The sequence below is a fragment of the Acomys minous genome, assembly GCF_964271855.1.
Source record: "Acomys minous genome assembly, chromosome: 8".
In the NCBI taxonomy this organism is placed as follows: domain Eukaryota; kingdom Metazoa; phylum Chordata; class Mammalia; order Rodentia; family Muridae; genus Acomys; species Acomys minous.
Window position 1 is genome coordinate 31,242,012 of NC_140489.1, and position 25,728 is coordinate 31,267,739.

Consider the following 25,728-nt stretch of genomic DNA (forward strand, 5'->3'; position numbering starts at 1 on the left):
AAATATATGGGAACCGAGGAACAAGGAGGTTCAGTGTTTGCCTGGGTAAACCAAGACTCTCACCCGAGCCTGCGGTACATCAGCACCCACGCTCTTAACCTCAAGTTTCTGTCCAACACTTCATGAGCAACGATGACGACAGGAGATGCTCTGAGGCTTTTTGTTCTCTCACTGAAATCCATGTCTATTATGTGAATACATGCCTGGGAATCTGCCAGCCTTACTCAACTCAAAATTAAGATTTCACAAATGAAAAAGTTTTATTTACAAGGAACCTGGCCTGTGGGGGGAGGGGCAAGGATGATGACATGAGGGGAAGGCATGAAGGGACACTAGAACACATGTTTTCCTATTTTAGAGCTTAGAGAATACCTGGAAATGGATGCACTTCCAAACCATCACTCAAAGCAGAGGAAAGGATATAGGAATCAGAAAAACTAAAACTGCCACAAAAGACTCAACGATGTCAGCCAGTAACACGTACCTGAGAAAACTGGCAGTCTCTCCTTGTTTCTGTAGGTAATACTGCTAAGGTTTTCTTCACAGTCAATCTCATCTGGGGAAAGCTGCCTACAGCTCTGGTTGCATTGTGAATCTGCCTACAAAATAGCACTGCCTCTAGCAGAACCCAACCACCCCATCTGCTGTTTGAGCAGCAGTAATTCTTAGCACTACACATTGCTACTTCCACAACAAAATGCCAATGCTAGCAAACAAAACTAAACTAAAACAGCTGTATGGATTTTACCCAGAATGCACCAAGTGTTCATGCAGCCCCGCCCCCAACAAAATGCTGCCTGCTTTCAGGCATCAACTATGTGCTGCTCATGCACTCTTCTTCACCTGAGCAGCTTCTCCTGAGCTACAGGAATCCCAGTGGTTTGCCTCCAGGAAGAATGGTGCTCATAACAGTAAAGCATGGAACTTGCACCAGTTACAAAATAGGTGCCGCCTTTAAGGACCAGCCATGAAACATCAGTGCTTAGGGCAACAGTTCTTAACCCTGGTTGCCTAGCCAGCACCTCAGAAGCTCTAAGGTCATGTCAATGCCTGGGCTTTGCCCCAAACCAACAACATATGATCTGTGAAGGTCAGACTTGACATGGATGGTGGTTGCTGTTGTTTTTAGTTTGTGTGCATGTGTGTGTTCACATATGCGATTTTGTGTGTACATTTGCATACAGGTGCATATATATGAATGTGGAGACTACAAGTTGGTATTAGGGTTTTCCTCAGCCGTTCTCTAACCTGGGGCTCACTGATTTGGCTAGAATGGCTGGCCAGCAAACCCCAGGGATCCTCTTGTCTCTGCTTGCTCAGGGCTGAAATTACAGATACATACTGTGGTGCCCCACTGCCCCACTTTAAAAAAAAAATGGGTGCTAGGCATCAAACTCAGGTCCCAGTACTTGTACAAGTCCTTACCAAGTAAGCCATCTCCCATATTGCTAGTGAATGCATTTTTTAAGGCTTCTCAGATGACTCCCAAGTAGAGTTAGTGCTGAAAACTATCACCAAACTTAAATATTTTTAGAGTGAAGCTCCAAATTTATTGAATGATACAATGACCACAGAAGTCTCCTTCCCACCCCCTACACCTAGAAAATGAACTATCCAATTAGTGTTACCTTAAACTAGAGCTCATTATTTATTTGATTATAGTGAAATGCTACACTATAGTACTTGAGGCCACTCACCACATCCCAGTGGCCTCAGCTTATTCTGAGATCCCCAGCTGTATGTGGCTTTTGAGGCAGCCATGTTCAGATGCTGAAGTCGAGCAGAGTGTAAGCGGCAAGTGTCCAGCAAGGAGGTAGCTCAGCTCAGATCCTTGACAGGAGGGAACCTTCAGAGCCCAGGCATGATTATCAGACTCTTTGTGCTCTTAAAGGAGAGTAATTATAGGCATGTGAAAAAAGGGAAGCACTCCCGGAGGAACTCCTCCTCACATGCTTCCCAGGAGGCACGAGGGCCATTAAAAATTCCATGATGAAGAGGAAAAACAGCCTGGGAACAGCCAGGAGGCAATACAGCAAATTAATACAGCAGCCCTCCTCAGGGAAAGCTGCGATAAAACAGGAAACACTTCTCTCTTTGCAAAATAAAATTATACCACTAATGATAACACAGTCACCACACACGCGCACAAATCGTTCTAATGATGGGTGTAAAATTCCCAGTGCTGCCCAGATGCTTTGAAAGAAATTTCTTCCTACTACAAATAAAATGGGACAAGGAAAAGATAAAATCTCCATTCGAGATACTTTTTAATGCAGTCATTCAGCTGCCTCTGCTCCTCCACACCCTGTCCTTGATGCGAAGCTTTTACTAAATAGTCCACTTGTCCTACAACTCACTGCATGGTTCCAATCCCATCTTACAAGCCCCCCAAACCAGAGTTAGACAGGCCCCGCTCCAATGACACCTTGCTGCAGGGGACTCCACTCTAGAGGTGCTGAGTGATGTCCCCGTGAACTCGGTGTTTCTCATTCCTGTTTTCTGAAACCTGCACTGAGGCCATCTGCTCGGATCCTTCCACAGAGCATCCTCCTCCAAACCTTCGTGCGCCCTTCACTAAGTTGGAGACTGTGAGGGAGCAGCAGATATTATACATACAACACACAGGATGCACATACATACAGTTTTAGGCCAAACACACATATAATTTAAAACAAAGACAAAGACAACTCGTAAGCGGCTCTATTCTCTCTCCTTTGCTTCTAGCAAGAGCTCAGAGCAACAGCAGCACTCCCCTTGGCTGTGCGCACTAGAAGCTTGGCTGAGCCTCCTTGATGTTCCCAGAGCCAGCCACACACATCACCAGTCAAGAGAGCAACAGGATGACAGTTAACAGGATGCACAAACAGTCATGAACCTAGCACTGGGTCCTGGCCATAGGTGAACCTTCTAATGGAAGAAGAGGAAGCGCCAATGCTGCCCTTTGCACAGCCCAGGCAGCGGGCATGGAGGAAGGAGAGGGAAGCAATCCACCGTGTGCTGGACTTATATGGCACTGCTCATCTGGTCTTCCCAAATAACATACACAGCCACTACTCTAGTCTCAAGATAGAATACAGAGGCCTGCTCTGCTATGGACTGAAATCTAGAAAACTTCCCATGGGCCTGCCTCAGGAGCCCCATCTCTGCATGTCACTGCTGTCAGGGTCCAAACCTGATTTCTTCAGGAGCGTTTCAGTTCTAGACAAAGAGCCTGGCACATAGCAAATGCTAAATGAATGAACGAACAAGCAGCATGGCGCTGACGTAAGGCCTACAGTGGGGGCTTCTATCACTCCATAATCTCACATTCTTAGCAATGCTTTTTTAATAACCTCTCTTCTCCAAAGACTTTCTTCAACAAAATACTTCTCAGCAGAAAGGTCTAGCTGTAGGTTACGAAACAGGGCTCATCGTCCAAACTCTATGGAACTGGGTCCAAAGAATAATAACTTCTTTGTGTACTCTATAGCATAAGTCGATGAGCACATCTACTTAAGAGCTGACTAATAAAAAACCACCAGAAGCCCAGCAGAGTGGTACACCCTTCCAATCCCAACATTAAGGGGAAGAGGCAGGTGGATCTCTGTAAATTCAAGGCCAGCCTGGTTTATATCATTGCAGGACAGCCAGGGTTACATAGTAAGAGTGAGAACCTGTTTCAAGAAACAAAACAAAACAAAACAAAATCAACCAACCAAAACCAAAACAACAACAAAAGCATCAGAACCTTGGAAAAGAAATTCTTTACGCTACAAAAAAAACAACAAATGCTATCATTAACTGGGCACTGTGGTGCACACCTATAATCCCAGCACTCAGGGAGGCAGAGGCAGGCAGATCTCTGTGAGTTTGAAGCCAGCCTGGTTTACAAAGCAAGTATAGGACAGCTAAGGCTACACAGAGAAACTCTTGAAAAACCAAAAAAGAAATGTTATCATCAAACTCTGTGTCAACTGAATTAAGAGAACCCATAAAGAGAGATGTGACAAATATATACAAAATGTCTAATAAGTGCCTGACCCACCTGCTGGGATTTATCAGGGACTGAAACAAGGTCTTTGCATCCTATTGAAAAAGACAATGGGGCAGGGGTGGAATCTTAAACAAATCAACGCACATACTCATTATAAACAACGGGAAGAACTAGGGTCGAAACAAACAAGTAAGCAGATGGTGCTGAGGTGGCCGCTTAGGCATCCAGGGGCTCAAAGAGCTTCCCAGGCAAAGGGAATAGGAGCAAAGGTCCAAGGCAGGAAGGGCTGCCACTCTACAGAAGACGATGGAGCGCCCTGGTACTGCTACATCTTTCCCCTCAGAGCAGGGCAGGACTGGAAGAAAGGAAGCTGGCCATGTTGGCAGAAATCAGATTATGCAGGGTTTTGCAGGTCATGGCAAGAGACATTAATAATGTTCTTTGAAGATGAGCTTTTAGCAGCAGAAATCATGTGAAATATGAGCCAGAAGACATAGGCGACAGTTGAGACTGATTCACATACAAGCCACGTGATCATAGGAAAGTCCTTAGCCCTCAGCCTGCTTCTGCATCTGTGAACACCAACTTACAAACTGGATCCTGTGCACAAATACCGAATTATGTCAAGTGTTATGAAAAGGGATACAGCACTCTCCAAAAGAAAGCCGTAGCCCCTGGAAGCCAATTACCTGGCAGAGCAGTGTGCAGGTGAACACCTTCGATGAGAAGCATCAGCAAGAACATCCAGGGAGTAAAGAGGAGAGAGAGGATTAAACTGTGGGGATAAATGAGATTATTTTAGTAAGGCTTAAATGAAACAGACCTGATTCCAAAGAGCAGCCTACATGCTCTCTTTAACAACATACAACCCTTCTGCCATAAACACCGATATCATTCAGTAAAGATGCATGTCTAACCTTCTGTCCACAATGTCCCAGCACATAGCAAACAAAACCATTCGTGTTAAATGGCCAAACACACTACTTATCAATGGACAGTCCAGTAATTTACTAGGAACCTAGCGATCGTCTACCATGTATCAGGCCTTTCCCAAGAGGGCTAGCATGAAATTATGTTTTCAGGGACAACTGCACTACACATCCAGTGCACAGTATAAGCATAATGTAAAGAGTTAGAACACCTAACTGAAAGTACTACAGAGCTGCTGCGCCTCCAGAAGTTGATCACTTCTGAGCATTGCTAGTCTCCTCTCTAGGACGTTACTAGCAGCTTCCCTATCTTTTGTTGTTGTTTTTGCTTTTGTTTGTTTGTTTGTTTGTTCGAGACAGGGTTTCTCTGTGTAGCCTTGGCTGTCCTAGACTCACTTTGTAGACCAGGCTGGCCTCGAATGCACAGCAATCCACCTGCCTCAGCCTCCCAAGTGCTGGGATTAAAGGTGTGCACCACCACGCCCGGCTCAGCTTCCCTATCTTATTATACTAGGGCTCCTGGCAGGACTAACTCAAGTTCTGCTTTTCAGGTCATGAAGTAATTTCAGATTCTCACCTATTGACCTTAAAAGGTGACTGAGAGGGGGTGAGAGTGCAGTGCGCATGTTAACACAACATCCTCAGCATCAAAACTACAAAATCAAAAAGGAGGCTAAGGACCACCTGGGGTACTGTGTACAGCACTTTGCTTATGCTATGGCCTTCTTTTCACTTTTCTCACAATAAACAGTCCTGAAATAACTCAAGGGGTAACTTGAAACATACTTAAAAAGAACATAAACTCAGCTGGTAGACACAGCTCTGCAACTTTAAGAAAATGGCTGATGCTCATGGTGCACGCTCCTCACTTATACATAATAGTTGTGGAGCAAGTGATGGCTACAAGTCCCCTTCTGCCTTTGCATGTTCTGAAGCAAACACGATCCACACTCTAGCTTTAAAGTCCCCTGAATTCTTGTTAGCCACATTCATGGCCCTTTCTGTACCTGCCTACCACCTGTACCACTGTTTATTTAGAACTTTTCTTTACATCAATTACTTAAACTCAGCTTTGTCCTGTTTCCACAAAGTTTGACAGTAATTATATTTTCCTTATGTATATTATAATATATAACCTAAAATACTTGACCTAAAACCATCTCATAAATACACACTGGTTTCATCTTCCACTGCTCTAGTTAATCGTGAACCAGCAACTTCACAGTGAACTGTCAGGTGTGAACTGGGTGACATAATAAGCTATGAATCGTCCCCAAAATGACCAACCAGCCCACTAAGGAGCAAGAGGAAAACTGAGAAGCCTTGCCCGCCAGTCTCATCAACTTCACTAAGGTGAAGCAACCCCACCTCTAAACTGAAAATGTTTCAAGCATCTATAAACATAAGTACCAACCACTACAGAGTTACTTTTAAATCATGGATCCTCAAAGGTCTGAATAAACCAAGGCCCACCTAAGGGGGAGCTAGGAGAGAAGACTAAGAGGAAACAGCTCTAAGGCCTTGGCCACTTCCCCCAAAAGGGGCTCAGACTGTCACAGCATGGGACTGGAGTGGCAAACTAAACCAGAGAGGAGGAGAATCACTCTTCACTTTCAATCAAAGTTCAAACCTAAAACAAGAGGCTCAAAGGTTAAGAGCACATACTGCTCTCCCAGGGGCCCAAGCTCTGTTCTCAGCACTCAAGTCGGGCAGCTCACAACTGCCTGTAACTCCAGCTCCAGCGGATCCAACGCTCTCTACCTCTGCAGGCACCTGTGCTCATATGCACACATATATACACACAGACACGTAAGTAAAAATAAACCTTGGAAAAAGAAACTAATAAAACCAGGCCTCCTTGAAATGCACTACTAATAAGAAACTGACAACCGCAGTTGAACCTAAGGAGGAAACCAGCCACGGTTCTTACAGATCTACATTGTACAGTCTAGGAACACAATTCTCAAAACCGTCAGAGTAATGGCACAGGGCGAAGCTCACTCACCTCGTTTGCACAAGCAGAAATGTGAGGAAAATCGGAAGCCAATGCTTTATTCTTTCTAAAGGAAAGGAAATTGAATGATAAAATAAAGATAACCCCCCAAAAAGTGATCTTACCTGATTTCGTTCTCTTTTCCCAGCTGATGGTAACCAGAAACTAAAGAGAGAATAACAGGAAAGAAAACGATAAAAGAAGTGATAGGAAAAATAGGAGGAAGGCGACAAAAGGTGGGTCACTGAAGTGAAGACAAAGAAGGAACGGGGGAGGTGCAGCTGAAGGAGGCGGAGGCGGCCAGCTATGCGTGAACAACAGTCTTACTGAAGTACCCCTGAGCGGGACAGCGAGCAATGGAAGGTAGACAGAACTAGAAGGGGGTGGGAGTGGGGGTCAATTAAGACTACAGTCTGACCGCTGCTTATCTAAGCGGACAGTGAGAAGACGACTCTCACTCCAAAATTAAATTAGACTAGGTTAGATATCTATAGATATCTACAGGTACTGACCATAATATATATAAGGAATATGTTATACAAGTTCTTTAGCATATACAAATGTGGGGGTTATATATATATGTGTGTACAGTATGTGTGCATGTATGTCTACAGCTAAGTTCACAGGTCCACATGTGTGTGGAGGCCACAGGTTGATGTCTGCTGTCTTCCTGGATCATTCTCCATCTCATGTATTGAGTGAAGTCTCTCAATGAAGGCAGAGCTGTCACTGCTGGCCAGCTTGCCCTGGGATCTGCTTCTCAAGAGCCCCCACAGGCAGGTCTACCACAGTGCCTGCCTTCTTGTGTGGGTGCTGGGGACCCAGACTCTGGTCCTCATACTTGACCCACTGAGCCATCTCTCCAGCCCCAATGTGTGTATTTATTCAGCAAATATTTAACTTTTGGCCACAGAAGACCCAGTAGGAAGGCAAAACACACAACAGAGCCAACTGCTTAGAGGATAAAGCTGTTGGAGAGGACGGATGACTCCTGAAGAGTTACACTGTATTCACCATGGTAACAGGGACAAGAAGATTTCTCCTTAAAGTGGTCTGAGGGAGAGCAGAAGTATTCAGCCATTTGAATGGACTATTTAAGAAAAAATTAAGAGAGGAAATATATAGAAAATATGGCATCTTAGTGGTGGATATTGAATACAACACCTAGAAATACAACAGGCAACAGAAAAAACAAAAACAAAAAAAACCTATTCCAGAAGGAAAAGCAAACCACTGTCAAGACTTTAGGGCTTTAGGCACCTCAATATTTGACTTTTTACTTATTGTGTGTGCCATGGCACACTTGTGCAGGTCAGAGGACAGTTCTGTGCAGTGGTTCTTTTCTTCCACCTTTACGTGGCCTCTGGGACTGAACTCTGGTCATCAGACACGCATCTCCAGGTGGCAGGCACTTTCAGCCTCCGAGCCATCTTGCCAGCCTGACTTCAGCCATCTTAACTTTTAAGAATCACCAATCAGCTGGGCAGTGGTGGTGCATGCCTTTAATCCCAGCACTTGGGAGGCAGAGGCAGGTGGATCTCTCCAAGTTTGAGGTCAACCTGGTCTACAGAGTGAGTCTAGGACAGCCAAGGCTATACAGAGAAACCCTGTCTCAAAACACACCAAAAAAAAAAAAAAAGAAGAAGAAGAAGAAGAAGAAGCACCAATCTTTAGGATCTCCTCCCTCAGCCCTGCAGTCTAATATAAAGGCTGCTTCCTATACATCTCTGCCTCCTTCTCCTCCGGGGACCAGGCTAGGACAGCCTGGGCACTCAGTCACTTACTCTTTCTGCCGGGGGTCACCGATGACATGGCTTATCCTCTCAGTTCCCAGACCGCTTATGCTGGTCTCCTAAAAGGACAAGAGCAAGAGCGTCATCTATGCATAAAAGCAAATATATACAATGCAAGCTGTCACCAAGCTCCATTTTCCCCTAACTATGCCAGCCAAGCAACCTCAAGGTTGTGTCAACCTTAAAAACCAACAGCAACTATTATTTTATGCAAGTCAATCTTAGAAGTATTACATATCATCTAGCTATTCTCTGTTAATCTGAAAACTCTTTAAGAAGCCATTATAAACACTGTTTGTTGAACTTGGGGTTTCTTCTGTTTTAAATTTAGTCTTGTGTAAATGTGTGGGCAGGTACACGGGTGTGGGCATGTCTAACTGTGCATATGTATGGAAGCCAGAGGACCACCTCAGGTGTCGTTCCTTAGGCACTGTCTACACATCTACATCTAGTCAGCGCCTAACAAACAGGTGAGGCTGTCTAGGCTGTGTAGACTGGGAGCGCCCGCTATCTTCCTGTATCCACCTCCCCAGTGCGGGGATTACAAGCATGCCACCGCACCTGAGGGGTTCCCCTGCCGCCACACACATGGGTTTTGGGGAATATACTCAAGTCTTCCCAAAACACTTTACCAACTTGAGCATTCTCTCCAGCCCTAAGTTTATTTTTTAATTGACACGTGAGTGAAATATAAAACTAATACCAGGTGATGTTTCCAGATGTGTGTACACTGTTTACTGTTTACGTGGGTATGTAATTTTAATGAAGTAATACTTCCTGCCATACTAAAGTACAAAGAAGTTAAAAACAAAACAAAACAAAACAAACTTTTATCAGAAGACTCAACACTTTTTTGTTGTTTTGGTTTTTCCAGACAGGGTTTTTCTGTGTAGCCTTGGCTGTCCTGGACTCACTTTGTAGACCAGGCTGGCCTCGAACTCACAGAGATCCACCTGCCTCTGCCTCCTGAGTACTGGGTTTAAAGGCATGTGCCACCACCACCCGGCCACTTTTTGGTTTTTTGAGACATGGTTTCACTATGAAGCTAAAGCTGGCTTTGAACTCCTGCGCCAGATTCCCAAGTGCTGAGAAGGGACAGATACGTCCACTCAGCAGCAGGAGCCAGTTTTAGCACACTAAACTCCATGAACTGTTACCACAGGTGACCACTGACTGAGTCCTCACTGATGAAACCTAAGTATCTGTTGACGAAATCCCTATGTGTTAAAGAATGGTGCCACTTACAGACTGACACACAGAGTTCAGCGGGAGAGTGCTTGCCTAGCATGCACAAGGCCCCAAGTTCAATCCCTACCGCCACAAGAGACAAAAACCACAGATGATCACCGTGTTCTATGCCTTGAACATCATTTCAAAATAAAAGCAGAAGGATGAATAAACTGATCTTAAATTCACGGCTCTCAGGGCAGCAGTGTGAAAGCATACCCATAACATCACAGCGAGCCAGCAATCTCCACTGGAGAGCGAAGGCACGCCCCCTCCCCTCACGTGAGCACATTTACAGTGATACCTGCCACAGCAACCTGCGCAGAACCAAGAGCTACGCACAAGAGTGAGTGCTAGGGTGAGAGGACACAAGTCACAGGCGTGAGCGTCAGCATTACTCAAACACATCTGTATCTTAGCAGATATTGTTTGTACTCAACTATATGTGTGAATTAGCCTAAAGAGTAGGAAACACACATCAGTGGAACCACCAGCTTCTGGAAAATTAATTTGAGGTCAGATTCTAAACAGGGGTGGAGCGAAGTAGAGGGTTCACACAATTATTTTTCATCCCCGTGGCTGTGCCTCCAGGTCAGAGATACAGATGGTGGAGGGGCCATGGGAAAAGGTGGATGAAAAATGAGCTATTTATTACAGCAGAAAAATTATTAACTTAAAATGCCGTAATATTTAAATTTACAGTTTATTACTGTGTAAATTACAAGCAGTACTTTGTGTAATTAGCAGCTCACTGGCAGGGAGCTGTGAATGAAACTCATTATTTATGATTACAGTTTAGAAAGAGAGGAGAGGGACTGGGGAGGGGAGCAGGGGGGCAGAGCGGTGACCTCTGCTAGAAATGACAGATCTCCCTTTAAGGTGATGAAGATGAATTAAACAAGAACATATCACCCTATTCCCCTGAGATCATTAGCCGCACGTCCAGTAAACCCCAGATTCCTCCCAGGCACACTGAAGAGAGTCTTCAAGATGAACTGACTCACTTCCATGGAAGCAGAAGGCTCTTACTTTATATGAGCTCAAAAAGAAAGGCAGCAGATGGCAGGGACATCACTCGGCTAGTCAACAGAAGGGAAAGTAAAGCCTTCTCACTGTCCTCTACCCCCAAGCTTCTGCCTTCCTTAACCCCATCTGCACAGAAGCGCTCCCTGTCAAGGGCAGGCTCCTGAAACAGCGCGGGGAGCGAGTGGCCCATGGTCTGTAAATGGAGGGAGCCAAAAGAAACACAGTGTGACTCTTCCAATGACCAAATGCCTCTAGTTAGGGACTGGAATTGGAATTTAAAGGTAACCAATAAGAATCTGGTTGGAGAGGTAGCTCAGAAGGTAAAGGCACTTGCTGCCAGGTCTGATGACCTGAGTTCAAACCCAGGGTTCACAAGATGGAAGGCGAGAAGAGACTGCTGCAAACCTCCTCTATGGTAAACACACACAAATTAACTTCACCTCTTCTTTTTCCATGCCCTAAACTTCAGAAAACAGCTCTCTGGACAGACTGCAGTATAAGGCTGTAGCCAGATGACTCTGACCCACATGTGGCTTGGCAAACAGACAGCCTTGCGGGTGGCATTCTACATGCTTGGCAAACTCTTCCTATCACCCGTGCCTGGCTAGGGAAGCTTTGCCTTAGCCTATTTCTCAATCTCAAAGCTAGACTACACATTAGATCAAGCACTAGGTGCATGCCTATAACACTAGGATTCAGGGAGTTAGGACAATTTCAAGTTGAAGGCCAGTCTGGGATGCAAAACAAGTACCAGGCCAGTTTGGACTTCCCAGAGACACTGCCCCACCCACCCCCCAAAACAAATTTAGTTTAGAAATAGAGCTACCCTAGGTTCAAGTCTCTACTCGGCTACCTGGATGCAGGCAATGCCACACACTTCTTACTTCTCTGTACCTAAGTTCTCCTAGGGAGGAACCAATGGGCAAGCACTTAGCCCAGCTGGCCCTGCAAGGACAGAATTGAAGGAACAACAGATGTCCCTGGGAGCCACAGAGGAGCTCCTGGACTTCTGCAAAGCAGGCTTAGTGTTATTTTGTGAGGGGGATAGGGAAAGGGGGTGTTTGTTTGTATCTGTTTGCTATTGTCACTTAGCATTCTCCTTTTAAATCAAGTTAGGATAAAGACACATGGCTGAATTCAGGAGCTGTAAAGAAGCCAAAAGAGGTTTTTAACTTATACAATAATATTACAGGATCAGTCACAAGTGCAGGAGAGAGATCAAGCCAACAGGTTTACACCAGGTAGAAGCTGCAGTGAGTACGTGCTTGGTCAGAATGTCCATGTGGACACAACACGTTTCTTTCACATTTGTATCCACTCAAATCCCACATAATGTTCTTTCACTCTTCTTAATCCCCAGATCACTTCAGTTGGTTTCACTGACTCCAGAGAGTCCTGTGATGCCTTCAGCTGTCAGTAGAGCACACAAACCCCACAGTCACTACCACTTTCGCACAGCACTGGAGAAACCATGATATCTGTCACCTTCCCAACCAGCCTTCTCCGCCCCTTCCTGAGGCACCGAGCTGTGGCTCCTGGCAACCGACTCAGGCGAGCATGGTATCCTGTGGAAAGAAGAAGGCCTCAGTTACTCAACGTACAAGATCAGTAAGCACAGATGCTGTAACACCTTGGAGCCCTCACCCCAGCATCCCCACAAGGCTCTCTAACAAAGGCGTACTGTGCCCATATCTTGGTCCTGAGCAGTCTGAGCTCAGGTGTGCCACTCTGAGCACCAAGCATCAACAAATACTAGATTGCTACTTCCTGAGAGTCCTAAATTTACACAGCTAAAGAGATGTGTAGAAAGAGCTATTCATTGTCACACATCTTAGGCAATGGCACTGACATTCCAAAGAGTGAAATGACTTGGTCACAAGCAGGGAGCTAACTAAAAGAGAAGCATCATCCTATCTCTGCCTCCCGTCATGGGCCCTTCCCACCCCATCCTACTACTTTAGAACTGAAGTGAAGCACAGGACCACATAAGCATTTGTATCAAAGTACAAAATAATTGGATCACTAAAACCAATACATCTAAAGAAGGATTTTTAAACCATCCTCTTTTTGTTTAAACCATCCTCTTAAAAATGCCATCCCTTCTTGTATGTGACTGTCCTCACAAAAGCGTGTTCCTTATTGGAGCCAATCTTTCCAGCTTCCATGAATACTCAGAAAGTAGCACCTCAGCTTTACAGTGGGATGAGTGAGTGGTGCCAGGCTTCCTAAATGTGGACTGACTTTGGGGGGGTGGGGGGGGGAGCAGGATCTGAGCTTTGAGACTCACCCTCGAACCCTCTGCGTCCTGAGCTAACTCCACAGTAGAGAGCAGTGGGTGGCCAGGGCATCCGAGTGCTAGGCCAGGCAGGATGAGTCTTCCCAAGACATGAAGCCATAACCTCACCTTCCAGCTTCTCCAAACTCACCTCTCTGAGCTGGCCGGGAAGGCAAAAGGAACGTGGGATCTGAGAGTTTATCCAGTCCGGACTCCATTCCTTCTACGTCAGTGCAGTGGTCAGGGGCCCACTTGGGCAGAAGGTTATGGACCGTGAATCCGGGGACACATTCTCCTTCATAAAACCAATCACTCTGCTCATCGTCACCTAGAGCAAACAGATCATGTCCTGAGCTGTCAGGTTAAAACCTAAATGTCAGGAGGGTTTCTTAATGCTACAGTTGTGATTCTGTCAGATGAGGCAGGTGCAAAAGACCATGTCCAGCCCCTCTTAGTACACAACAAGATGAAAACTGCAGCATCGACCCAGCTCACATGAAAGCCGGACTGCTTTCATCACTTAAAAAGTAAAACTTAAGACACAGCCTTCCAGCCCTCTAGAATCCATGTCGAAACCCCACAAATATGTTCCCTCTTCCAACTATATAGGGGAACTATATGCTCCTGGGATTAAGCTAGTAAATGATGTCAGGATCTGAACACAGAACCCAACAAACAAAGCCCAAGGTATTTTCCATTAAAAAAAAAAAAAAAAAAAAAACCCTGGGCTGGAGAGATGGCTCAACAGTTAAAGGCTAGGCTCAGAACCAAAACCGTAACAAACAAACTGCTTTCTTTATCATTACCCATGGCATAGAGATACAGAGTTCAAAGCCATAAATGCTCCTCAATTCAAAATTTAGCTGTTGTTGCTAGGGGGTTATATATTTACATTTTATCATAATAGATCAGTAAAGAATATATGCCTACATTTTGTTGTAACCTTGGTATCTCATTGATGGGACAGAAAATAATTTTGAACTAGAAATCCAAGCTACCACAAAACAAAACAAAACACAGAAACAAGCAATAAAAGAAACAAGCAATAAAACTTCTAAGGCTCTTCAAGAAACTATGTGATTTGCCTGAGGCTATGTTGTTCATTAATGGTAATGTCCCAGCTAACCCATCTATTCAACCTCTTGGCTCACACTTAGCTACAGTAGCGCCACCTCATTTCCACTAGAGCGTATCCCTGCCAACAAGATAGGCAAGAAAGAGGCAGCTCATGTCTATGACCTCATCCCCTCTCCAAACTACAAGAATAAAGTAAACTATTACAACAGCATCTGCAGTTCATCCTCTTAACATATACCAGATCCCACCTAGCCACTAACACCCAGGATGATAATGACTCTTAAAGTTAATGTGGACATCTCCAAGAAGGGCAGTGAGCCTGCATGCTGCAAGTAGGAGCTATTACTACCACGCACTGCAGAACTTGCTCTTCGGTGAATATTGGTGTCTCACTATAAACACATGCTGCAAGCAGCTGCCTCAAAGACAGGGTTCCCAAGCTTCAGCAAGCATCAGAAGCACCAGAAGGGCTTGTTAAAACTAGGATGTGGGGCAAGTGAGGGAATGATGACAGACGGGAAGAAAGATGCATGCCAGGGGTATGCAGACTGCTGGGCCATATCTACCAAAGGTTCTGCTCTGAGCCAAATACTAGCCAGTTCCCTCATGAAGCTGAGCAGGTCTGGGGAGCACACTCTGAGACCACTACTCAACATGCACCTCACCAGCCAGTGGCACAGGTGGTAAACATGGTAAATACGGCTAGTTTCTACGCACTGTGACAGGCTCACTCCAGTATCACCCAGAAGCATTTCTCAGGACATGCACTGCAACAGGTAAACCCATCACATCGTGTTTTCTGACAGTGAATACAGAATGGGAATGTTGGTTCCTACAATTCACCCAGGATCCAATGATAAATTTTTTTAAAAAAGGACTTGTAGCTGGACACAATGGCACACTCCTTTAATCCCAGCACCTGGGAGGCAGAAGCAGGAAGATCTCTGAGTTGGAGGACAGTCTGGTCTACATGGTATGTTCCAGGACAGCCAGAGCTGTGCAGAGAGACCTTATCTCAAAAAAACAAAATAAGTAAGCTAAGTAAGTAAGCAGACAGCCAGAGGCGCTGAGTGAGACGAGGCCTGGTGAGACTACCATACAAGAACCTCCTACTTTCCTGACATTTTGCTACTCTCTGCCTTCCTCTCCCAGACAGAGCGTTGGCAGCTTGATCCCCAGAGAGTCTTTTGTCTATCCATGGAGTAGTCTACATTGGAGGTTTCACTGCATCCTCGTTTACACTTACCCGGGTTTAGCAACCTAATAGGGGCTCTTACACTCGAGGCAATGTGTAAGGTGCCATGGCTATACATAATTCCAAGGGCTGGAGAAAGATCCTTCACTTGCTGTTCCTGCATATTGCCTGGGTTCAGCTCCCAGCGCGTACAGAGCTCACACCGTCTATGACCTAGTTTCAGGGATCCCATGCCTCTTCTGACCTCTTCAGGTTCCCCCCAACTCATGGTGAGCATACACACACTTAGGCACACACACATATGAAGGAGAGATAAACCTGTTTTTTATGATCCCAAGTGCGGGATTGGAATGGTCTTGTGAGAGAACAGGTGAGGTTAATGTACTAGAAGACCAACCAACTCATGCGGGAGCTTGGTTAATGCCAGCTGAAAAGATCCCATGACCAGACTCTGGGAGGAGATATATAAATGAGCCCAGAACTGGAGGTGGGGGCTTTTGGAGACTTCGGATAGTTTTGGCTGTTCGTGGCTCCACTTCAGAGATGCTCCTAGAGAGAACCGCTAGACGGAAGGCTTCAGGGCTGTGGCTCCTGCTGAGGTTCCAGGTTCTGGTTACTCCAGGTTCCAGCAGAAGAAATCCTGCTGATTATGCTAGAATTGTTTCTCGGAACTGATATCCTTATGGTTTTGTTACTGTGTCCGTTAACCGTTTTTTCCTATTGTTTTGGTTAGTCGGGTTATAAGTGACATACACTTGGTTAATACGTTGTAATAAAATATGTTGGTTAAGAAAATTGAGCCTACACATACAAAAAAATCAAATAAATAAACATTTTTAAATAATAATTCCCAGCTGTGGGATGCATTAATGGAAAGCACAAAGAAGTACATAACTCAATAGGTTATTTAAAAAAAAAAAAAAAGCAGAGGTTAGAGAGATGGCTCAGTACTTAGGAACACTTGTTGCTCTGGCAAAGGCCCCAAGGTCAGTTCCCAGCACCCACATGGAGACTCCCAACCATCCATAACTCCAGTCCCAGGGATCCAAGGCCTTCTTCTGACCTATGAGGGGTACCAGGCATACACATGGTACATGTTACACACATGTAAGCAAAACACTCATATATACAAAATTAATAAACATCTCAAAACAAACAAAATCAAAAGGTAACAGGTACAAGGAACAAGAACACACACACACACACACAGAGGCTATCAGTTAAGGTTTCTTTAGAAAAAAAATACACATTTAAGTAGGGATACTTGATGACTTTTTAATATACTTATTAAAATTTACCTCAGACACTACAGGATTTATTCATATGACTCTGTAATAATCTTCAGGCATTTAAACTTAAATAAGATCAAAGTTATCCCTCAGTAAAAATAAGAATGTCAACCCCCCCCCAAATTATATACAGAAACTTTCATAAGCTTAGCCTTGACACTTTGACCCTGTGGATCATTGATTCTCAAGCTGTAAGCTACTACATAAGAGTCACTTAGGTGGCTTGTAGAACCCACAGATTCCAGGGACTAACTCCAAATCTATTTGATTTCTAGCAGCTCAGAAACATCTGAAATTTTCACAGCTCCCCAGGTGGCTCTCATATGCCTTCAATAAGTCACTCCATAGGAACCGGAATCAATCACTGAGACACAAGTCCCAAAGCTGGAATCAAATTACTTTGCAGGGGGCTGGAGAAATAGCTCAGCAGCTAAAAGTGTGTGCTGCTCTTCCAGAGGGCCAGGATTTGGTTCCTAGCACCCATGTCAGGTGACTCACAACAGCCTGTAACTCCAGCTCAAAGGGATCTGATGCCCTCTTCTGGCCTCTGTGAGTGACTACGCTCACTTGCACTTAAACACATTCAGACACACATGTCTACACAGACTTTAAAATTTTAAAAACAGGAGTCTTTAAAAAAAAAAAAACACTTGAAAATGTTAAGATTACCTTGCCGTCCTTCATCATTGGTGAAGAGCCCTGTGTCACTGCTGCTACACACACTGCTCGTTTCACTGAAGGGGAAAAAAAGAGAAGAGAACTCAGCAACTCCATTCAAAGACCATTTTCAAATGGAAACATCCCAATCACCTCTCTAGTTCACCTCCCCCCCATCAACCAATCTGAGATGTAAATTTCACACAGCAGTGTGAAGGTTATTCATTCTCCCCTCAAAAGGTAAAGGAAGAATGCTAAAACTCTTACATACTAAATTAGTTTCAAAATACTTAAAGTCACTGTTAGGAAAGCCCACAGGAGCAGCAACCATTAGCCTATTCTTTTTTCTTCTTCTGTTGCTATGACCCATGAGGACTCTGAGCTGCCCATTCTCTGTTGCAGGGGAGTGCAGAAGCCCTCAAAATGGTTTCTACAGATTTAAGTGGCTGGAAGAAGACTCCAAAAGTGAGTATTTCCTGACATGTAGAAATTTTTTTTTAATTTAACTTTTAATTACATAAATAAAGTTTCATTGGTATGCAGCCTTGCAAACTCACTTATGTACCACCCAGGACTTCTGCACCTATCTGCAGCAGAGAGTGGACAGCCCACAAAGCCCTCAGGCACTGGCTGTCTGGTTTGCTACAGAGAAAGTTTGTGGATCCCTGTATTACAAGTTCTACTCTGAGGCAACTATGTTCCCACCGTTATAATGTTAAAAAAAAAAAAAAATTAAAAGAGGTGTTTTAGCATAAAGTTGTCAAATCTCTTTCCACTAATTTCAAGTCACCAGAAACATTACTACACACAATGCCTCTATGATCGTTTTTATATGGAATCTATTCTCTCCTTATATTCTAAATTAAAAGGGATGACCCAAATAGTATCCATTAATCAAAAACAATTATAAAACATTTTCTCCTACTGTGTCAATAGCATTTCAAGAGAATATTCCCAAAAGAACTTGAACTGAACTTATGTAAAGTTTCCTATATGGAGACTGTAATGACAATGATGTCAAGAAACCATCTGACCAAGGGAATTAGGTATTTTCTTAGTTTAAAAAAATATGAGGCCGGGCGTGGTGGCGCACGCCTTTAATCCCAGCACTCGGGAGGCAGAGGCAGGCGGATCGCTGTGAGTTCGAGGCCAGCCTGGTCTACAAAGCGAGTCTAGGACAGCCAAGGCTACACAAAGAAACCTTGTCTCAAAAAACCAAAAAAAAAAAAAAAAAAAAAAAAAAAAAAAAATATGTGTATGTATACATACATACATACATATATACATACATACATACAGAATACTTATTCCATACAAGTATCATTATTCTGCCAATGTGGAAATGAGTGTATTATCTGATGGCATTTTCTAATCCTGTGTTAAAAAAAATTGTTAGTACAATTTGCTAAGAAGGAAAACAGTGGAAGCTTTGCAGGAAGAACTAAAAAGCACATAAGAACTGACAAACAGCTTGCAAGATGGTAGTCCCTTCTAGGAAGGCAAATATGTCCCTGTCTGAGCTGGGGCCAACGGTGTTCAGTCCTACAGCCCTCCTCATTCTTTTCTTGCTCAGAGATTATGGCTTTTTAAAACTTAGATTTTTTTTTTAATGTGTACTAATGTTTTGCCTACATATATGTACCAGGGTATGCCTGGTATCCTCAGAGATCAGAAGACGGCATCAGATCCTCTGGAACTGGAGCTATGGATGCTTGTAAGCCACCATGTGGGTGCTTGGAACCAAACTCTGGTCCTCTAGCAAGAGAAACAAAGTGTTCTTAACTGTTGAGCCACCTCTCCAGCCCTGAGACTACGATTTGTAAGAAATCAGACCCAGGATTTTCTGAAAAGTTATCAACTATAAAGTGTTAACTTAATATTCTATTGGAAACTAACTCGTAAGAGGCTAGAGATGTCGCTCAATGTGGAGGCTGCTTGCCTAGCATACATGAAACCCTGGGTTCAATCCTAGCATGATCTCAGCCCTCAGAGGAGCAAGTAGGATCAGAAATTCAAAGTCCTCCTCAGCTACACAGCTGAGTTCAAGGCTAGCCTGTCTACAAGACACCCTGTCTAAAACAAACAAAAAACAACTAGAAACAAGAGATGAGGGAGGAAAGGTGAGGGTAGGGGATGGACAAACAGGCAGGCAGGCTGGCTGACTGATAGTTTTTGATTTGTTTTGTTTTTTGAGACAGGGTCTCTCTACAGAACTCGAGATGTCCTAGAACTCACTATGGAGTCCAGGCTGGCCTTGAACTCACAGAGATCCACCTGCCTCTGCTTCCCTGGTGTTGGGTTAAAGTTGTGCACTAACTACACCTGGCCAAGGCTGACACCTTTCAATAAAAACAATTTCTTTAGCACCTTTGTAGACCACAAGCTCAAGAAGGAATGATATCAAGCTCCTGAGTATTCTTTCCCGTCCCCAAGCCTTTGAATGTGTTTAAAATTTGTCAGGAGCCTTCTGACTAGTCAAGAGAAAGCTCTGGCCTTTCTGTTCAGAGAAACGAACGCCGCATCCACCCCCATCCACTGGTCCTCTGAAGTTCAGACAGATCAAAAGGAAGATGAGCCCACAAAAGAGATGCCAACCTTGTCTTAAAGATACAGTGGCTCAAGTGGCCTCCGTGCCTCCTGGTTTAGGCTCTGGAGCTGAACTCTCCTCCCCGTTCTCATGGGCTTATGAGATCCAAATCTACCAACAGTGCACATACAACCTCTTGCTAGACCAGCTCTAAAATAAGGGAGGACTACATTATCTTTACAAATAAGTTGCACACAAATCCCAACACAATCCTATTGTGAGAGAATAAAAAAGCTCCCAACAGAGAAGTCAAGAGACTTCCCTATTCGGCCAGAGTTTCACTGAGGAGGTATCTGTTAGGTGTTTACTAGACATCACTGGAACCAACACCAAAACCAACAACAATCATCCCAATGGCAATTTAAATGATGCACTTGACAAACGCTCCTAGCCAAGATAATGGGAGAGGGACATGAAGACAGGAGAGTGCTTTCCAAAGACAAGTATTTCTCAATCAATAAGGGACAGCGCAGGTCTGGGGTTTAATCTCACAACACTAGAAAAACTATCTCCTTTTAACAGCTGAAAAGTGTCAAAAAATTGATAGGGGGATAAAAAGAAATTTAGAGGAGGTTTGAGAAAAACTTGGAGAGTGAGTTCTCTGATCCACTTTTGTTTGTATGTATGTATGCATGCATGCATGTATGCACTTGTGTGATGGTCAGAGGACAACTTCTGGGAGCTGGTTCTTGTCTTCCACTATGTAGGTCCCAGAGACTGAACTGAGGTCCTCAGGCTTGGCAGCAAGCACCCCTACTCACTGAACCATCTCACTGGCCCTATGGGTTTTCTCCTTTTACCATGTGTGATCCAGGAATTGAACTCTGACCATCAGGCTTAGCAGCAAGCATCTTTACCTACTGAGCCATCTCACTGACCACATACTTCTCTTTGCTGTCTACTAAAAAAAAAAAAAAGTTTCCATATTTCATTGAGCAGCATTATCACCATTTTAAATGAGACACAAAATCAGAGCTGGAATTTTGGACCAGCAACTGTATTATCTAATTACTACAGTATTATTGGAAAAGCAACTGAAGCACATCCAAACGAATGGAGGTGTAAAGAAAGCCACCTCAGCCAGCACCTCTAAAGATTGATCCTCCCACCAATATTCTATTAGAAGAAAAAGAAGGTGGCTGGCACCCACACACCACTTGCCCTCTGCACACAGTAGTACTCTGCCTTCTCACACGTCTATCCGTCTAAGCTGCCCTCCAGAGCCTCTTTGTAATTAGAGGCTCTCTCAGTGGAGCAGATGATTAGGCACAGTGCTCACATCCACATAAGCATGCATCACAGGAACGAGCCCAATAAACCGCTCTGACACCCCTCGTCTCCTGCCGCCGTCTCAGTCAATCACTCTTAGCCAGCATTATGGCCCGCAGTAGTCAATCAACTGCTTCTGTCTCTAAGATGTTGTTCTTTTCCAAATTCTGAAAGTGACTTGTATGTACTTTTGGGAGAATTAAAGGTTATCATTTCAAATGAGCACAGGTCTTAGTTCTAAAACCATGGAATATTTGTTCTATAGGGAAAAATCAGTTTGGTTTTATTTAGTTTTCTCAATTTGAAATTCACGCTTATTATATAAAGCTGAGCCAATGAAGTGAAAACCCAATCTCAGTAGAGGAACATCTTCCGCAGTCATTCTCAATTGTAGGCAATCTTGCATCACTCTCAAAGTCATTTAGCAATGGCTCCAATGTTCTCCCTCCTGTGCTGGGGACAGATGCCTGGGCCTCACTGAGTATACATATGCCCTCACTGTCCTTGGGAGCATTTTTCATAATTATGGTATGTGCTTACCAGTGGGGCTTACTATCTAGACAGCCTGTCTGAAAATCAGAAAGTCCCAGTGTCAGGGAGAGGTCAAAGGACTAAGGTGGACGGCGAGAGAGGAGTGTGTACATCTGAGTGCACACATGCATCATACACACACACACACACACACACACACACACACACACAGCTGAACTACAGTTACCACACAGGTTTTACTAACCAAGAATTATAAAAAGAAGTGATCACTTATATACAACTTTTGTATACTTAAAATTACACATATTTATGGCTACTATGATTATTACAAAAATTAAAGCTTTAAAAAAATTTCCAAATTAAATAAAAATGCATTTAACAAAGACCTTAAAAATATTTTAGAATCCCAAGAAAAAAGAAAGAAAGATGTCACTCCTACATGCATTACCAAAGACACCCTGGTCTTCCAATCTGCTCTCCCATGCTTCAGAGCAGTGGGGGCTCTGGAACCACACGTTGGGACTCAGGTTGTTCAGAGACAGATCTCCCTCCAACTCCAGACTAGCCCTGTGAGCTACAAGAACGGGTAGTGAGTTTATGTTCACTTTCATCCAGATGGTGCTGTGAACGCAGGCAGCAGCCTCTCCAGTTCACAGAAAGGGACTAGGACAATTGGGTAGTCTCTACTGGGAAATCTAGGAGGGCAACTGAGCTCAAAGAAACCCCACCCATCCTTTTAATGCATAACTACCTATTTGTAGCATTAGTAGCAATTCACCTTTAGGTGGGTACTGGTTCTTTTTTTAAGAGGTCTACATATCTTAGACTTTTTTTTTTTAATTTTATTGTTTATACGTATGTATGTTTTGCCTGTGTATGTTTGTACACTATATGCATGCCTGCTATCTACAGAGACCAGTAGCAGGTGCTAGATGCCCCTGAAACTGCAGCTAGAGATGGTTATGAACTAACTGGGAATCAAACCTGGGTCCTCTGGAAGCACAGCCAGTGCTCTTAACCACTGAGCCATTTCTCCAGGCCCTATTTCTGAGACCTTCTGTTGCCTTTCCACATGAAATTTATCTTTTCTTTATGTAAAATTCAGAATGAGAGAGAAAAAAAAAAACCCAATGCTTTTCTCCTCAAAGCTCTGCCAACAAATACAGGCCCTCACATTTACCACTTAAGGATGAATGGCATGGTATTTTTTGCTCTTTTCTACCTGTCCCACCCAGGCTGCCAATGCAGAACATAAGACATTGGCAGGACTTGCATGGGGAGAGGACTGTTTTTGTTGGTTTCCCCTTTTAAACTTAGGTTAATTTTTTTTAACTTCTGGTAGTTTTTCCTCACTGGGCGAATGTACACGTGGACTAGGCGCCTAGTCTCTCGTCCTCCAGACCTGGTGTGTTCTCTCACCAACATCTCTTCCATTTGCATTCTGGAACACTCAGGGTTTTCATGTCACCAGTTCAATTTTCTGTCCTTCGTTTTGTAAGTATAATTACACCTTAAATTTCCTTGTAAGTTTTCCTGCCAGATGCTGGTTGTCTGAATAGTCACCTTCCAACTCTGTTTCCTATTTGGAAATGCTCCATCTCCTGTATCCTGGTGACTATGTCCTAAAATACTCTTCTGATGTCTACTGGCAGAATTCTTCAAAGGCCTGCTCTTCCTCTGAACTTTAAGAACAATGTTCCCCTTACTCTTAGTCTACAGAATATATTCAAAAACCTCTTTTTTCAAAAGTGAACATGTCTGAAATTATTTCTAATCCTTCTCATTTAAATAAAAGAAACTGGGCAGAACTTAACTCAATTCCTTGGACTTCAGCTCTCTAGTATGTTCTTAGTCATATATCACTGCAAAATACCACATATCATTATGGAGTCCTCACGCCTGCACACCGCGTGCCAGCTCCTATTCACCCTGTCATGGCTTCTCCCACGCTGGGCTCCTGCTCAGCCTCTTCCCAAACAGGTGGCCCACTACTTTCAAGTTTGTTTGTTTTTTAATGTCTAGGATCCATATAAGAAAAAACACGTGATAACTGTCTTTCTGAGCCTAGCTAACTTCACTTAGCATGATCTCCAGTACCAGCCATTTTTCTGAAAATGATATGATTTCATTATTCTTAATAGCTAAATAATATTCCACTATTTGTGTATACAGGTTGGTTTGTTTGTTTGTTTGTTTGTTTTTTATCAGCTAGGCTGAGCCTGTAACATGAATATTGTGAATACTGTCACAACACAAATGGGCACACAAGTATCTCCTCTGTCCTGTGTTGGCATAAATTCCTTCAGGTATATAACTGGGAATAGCATAGCTGGATCATTAGTTTTCTTAGGAGCCTCCATACTGATTTCCATTGTGGCTACATCAATTTACATTCCAATGCTGTATCCGTGCCCCCCAACCCCATTCTGGCCAGCATTTGCTATTGTTCGATTTCTTGCTGACAGCCACTCTGACTGGCGTAAAACTGAATGAATGTCAATGTAGTTTTGATTTGCATTTGCCTGATGGCTAAGGATAATGAACATTTTCTCACATATTTATTGGGATTTTGTACTTCTTTTGAGAACTGCCTGCTCAAATACTATGCTCATTTACTGATGGGTTATTTATTTTGGTATTTAATTTTCTGAGTTCTCTGTAGACTCTGGATATTAATCAGATGAATAGCTGCCAGATTTGCTCCCATCCTGGAGGCTGTCTTTATTCTGGTAATTATTTCCTTTGCTGTGCAGCAGCTTTTTAATTTCATGCAGTCCTATTTGTCAAGTCTTGAGATTATCCAAAGGCCACTGGTTCCTGTCTATTCATAGGTACTTACACACATGCCCTCAGCCCCATTCTCCTCTGCCAGACGCACACCTGGCCAACGGGCATGAAGTGCAGAGGCTTTGACATAATTCCCAGGGCTACTGGGGTCTCACCTCACACAGGTCTACTAGGGCAACACTGCATCACCTCCCTAACCTCACTGCCTAACTCTGACCCCACCCCAGATTTTTTTAACAAACCAAGGTATATGAAATACTACACTCTCTAGAATGCAGTACAATGAGGGATTGTTTTTCCTTTCTGGCCATGCAGTACTAAACTGTATGCTTGGAGGCTCAACTTCCTAGGACTCAATAGCCTATGGCTGCCTCCTATACACAAACACAAGAGAGGACCAGACTTCCCTATCTAAGTATACTCCAAATAGAAAACTAAAACTTATAGGTTGGAAGTAAAGGAGGGAGCAACCTCCACCTAGGAAGAAGTTCTGGTCATATTTGCATTTCTGAACCCAGGGTCTTGTTCCCTGGAGCAGGATGACATGAATGCATTCCTCAGCACACCAGCCTGCAGCAGAGGAAACCTTGCTGTGAGTGTACAAATGTTTCGTTTTTTCTGTTGTTTTAAACTTTTATCAATCTGTCTGATTGACAGACAGAGAGGAACAAGGTCCACAGTGCACATGTGGAAGAGCACTGGTAGGGAACTGGCTCTCTCCTTCCACCATGTGAGCCCTGGAGACTGAACTCACCTCGTCAGTCTTGACGGCAAGAAGCTTCCCCCACTGAGCCATCTTGCTGCCCGAATGTTTAGATGCTTGTACCTACTCTAGTGGGCAGCTGAAGCTGTTTATCAGATGCCTTTTAAAACATGAGTTCACAATAGCAGGCAGACTAAGAAGCCCAGGAGCTCATGTGTCACGGTCCTTAGAAGGGTGCCAGTTTGTCTCGCAGCTCTGTGACAAAGGCAATGGTCATCAAGCCCAAGCTGGAATGCCTAACTTTTGCAGTTAACCTACAACTCTGGACCTCGGGAGACAACCCATTTCTTTTTCACAGAGTTCTGTTCTTTAGGATGTTATATATTTACTTTTAGCACTATATTTTCTAGCAAAGTTCTTTCCTGGAGAAAGACGCTAAGAGACAGTCATATCACA

At 43.9% G+C, this 25,728-nt stretch overlaps 1 protein-coding gene across 8 annotated transcripts in view; it reads right to left on the minus strand.

The window, feature by feature from the left end:
- Window positions 1–25,728, minus strand: part of GPATCH2L (G-patch domain containing 2 like) — a 48,488-nt gene that overhangs the window by 14,548 nt on the left and 8,212 nt on the right. For 4 of the 8 annotated variants that reach the window (XM_084793207.1, XM_084793210.1, XM_084793206.1 and 1 more), the window contains exons 3-8: window positions 17,447–17,511; window positions 13,368–13,544; window positions 12,427–12,506; window positions 8,680–8,747; window positions 6,908–6,962; window positions 4,663–4,748 (exon numbers count right to left, since the gene is read on the minus strand). In XM_084793207.1, coding sequence (XP_084649333.1) covers window positions 4,663–4,748; window positions 6,908–6,962; window positions 8,680–8,747; window positions 12,427–12,506; window positions 13,368–13,544; window positions 17,447–17,511 — 531 coding nt within the window. Of the gene's footprint in view, window positions 1–4,662; window positions 4,749–6,907; window positions 6,963–7,020; window positions 7,061–8,679; window positions 8,748–12,426; window positions 12,507–13,367; window positions 13,545–17,446; window positions 17,512–25,728 lie in introns of all 8 variants that reach the window. The other 4 variants (XM_084793211.1, XM_084793209.1, XR_014781329.1 and 1 more) reach the window with 3 other exon arrangements.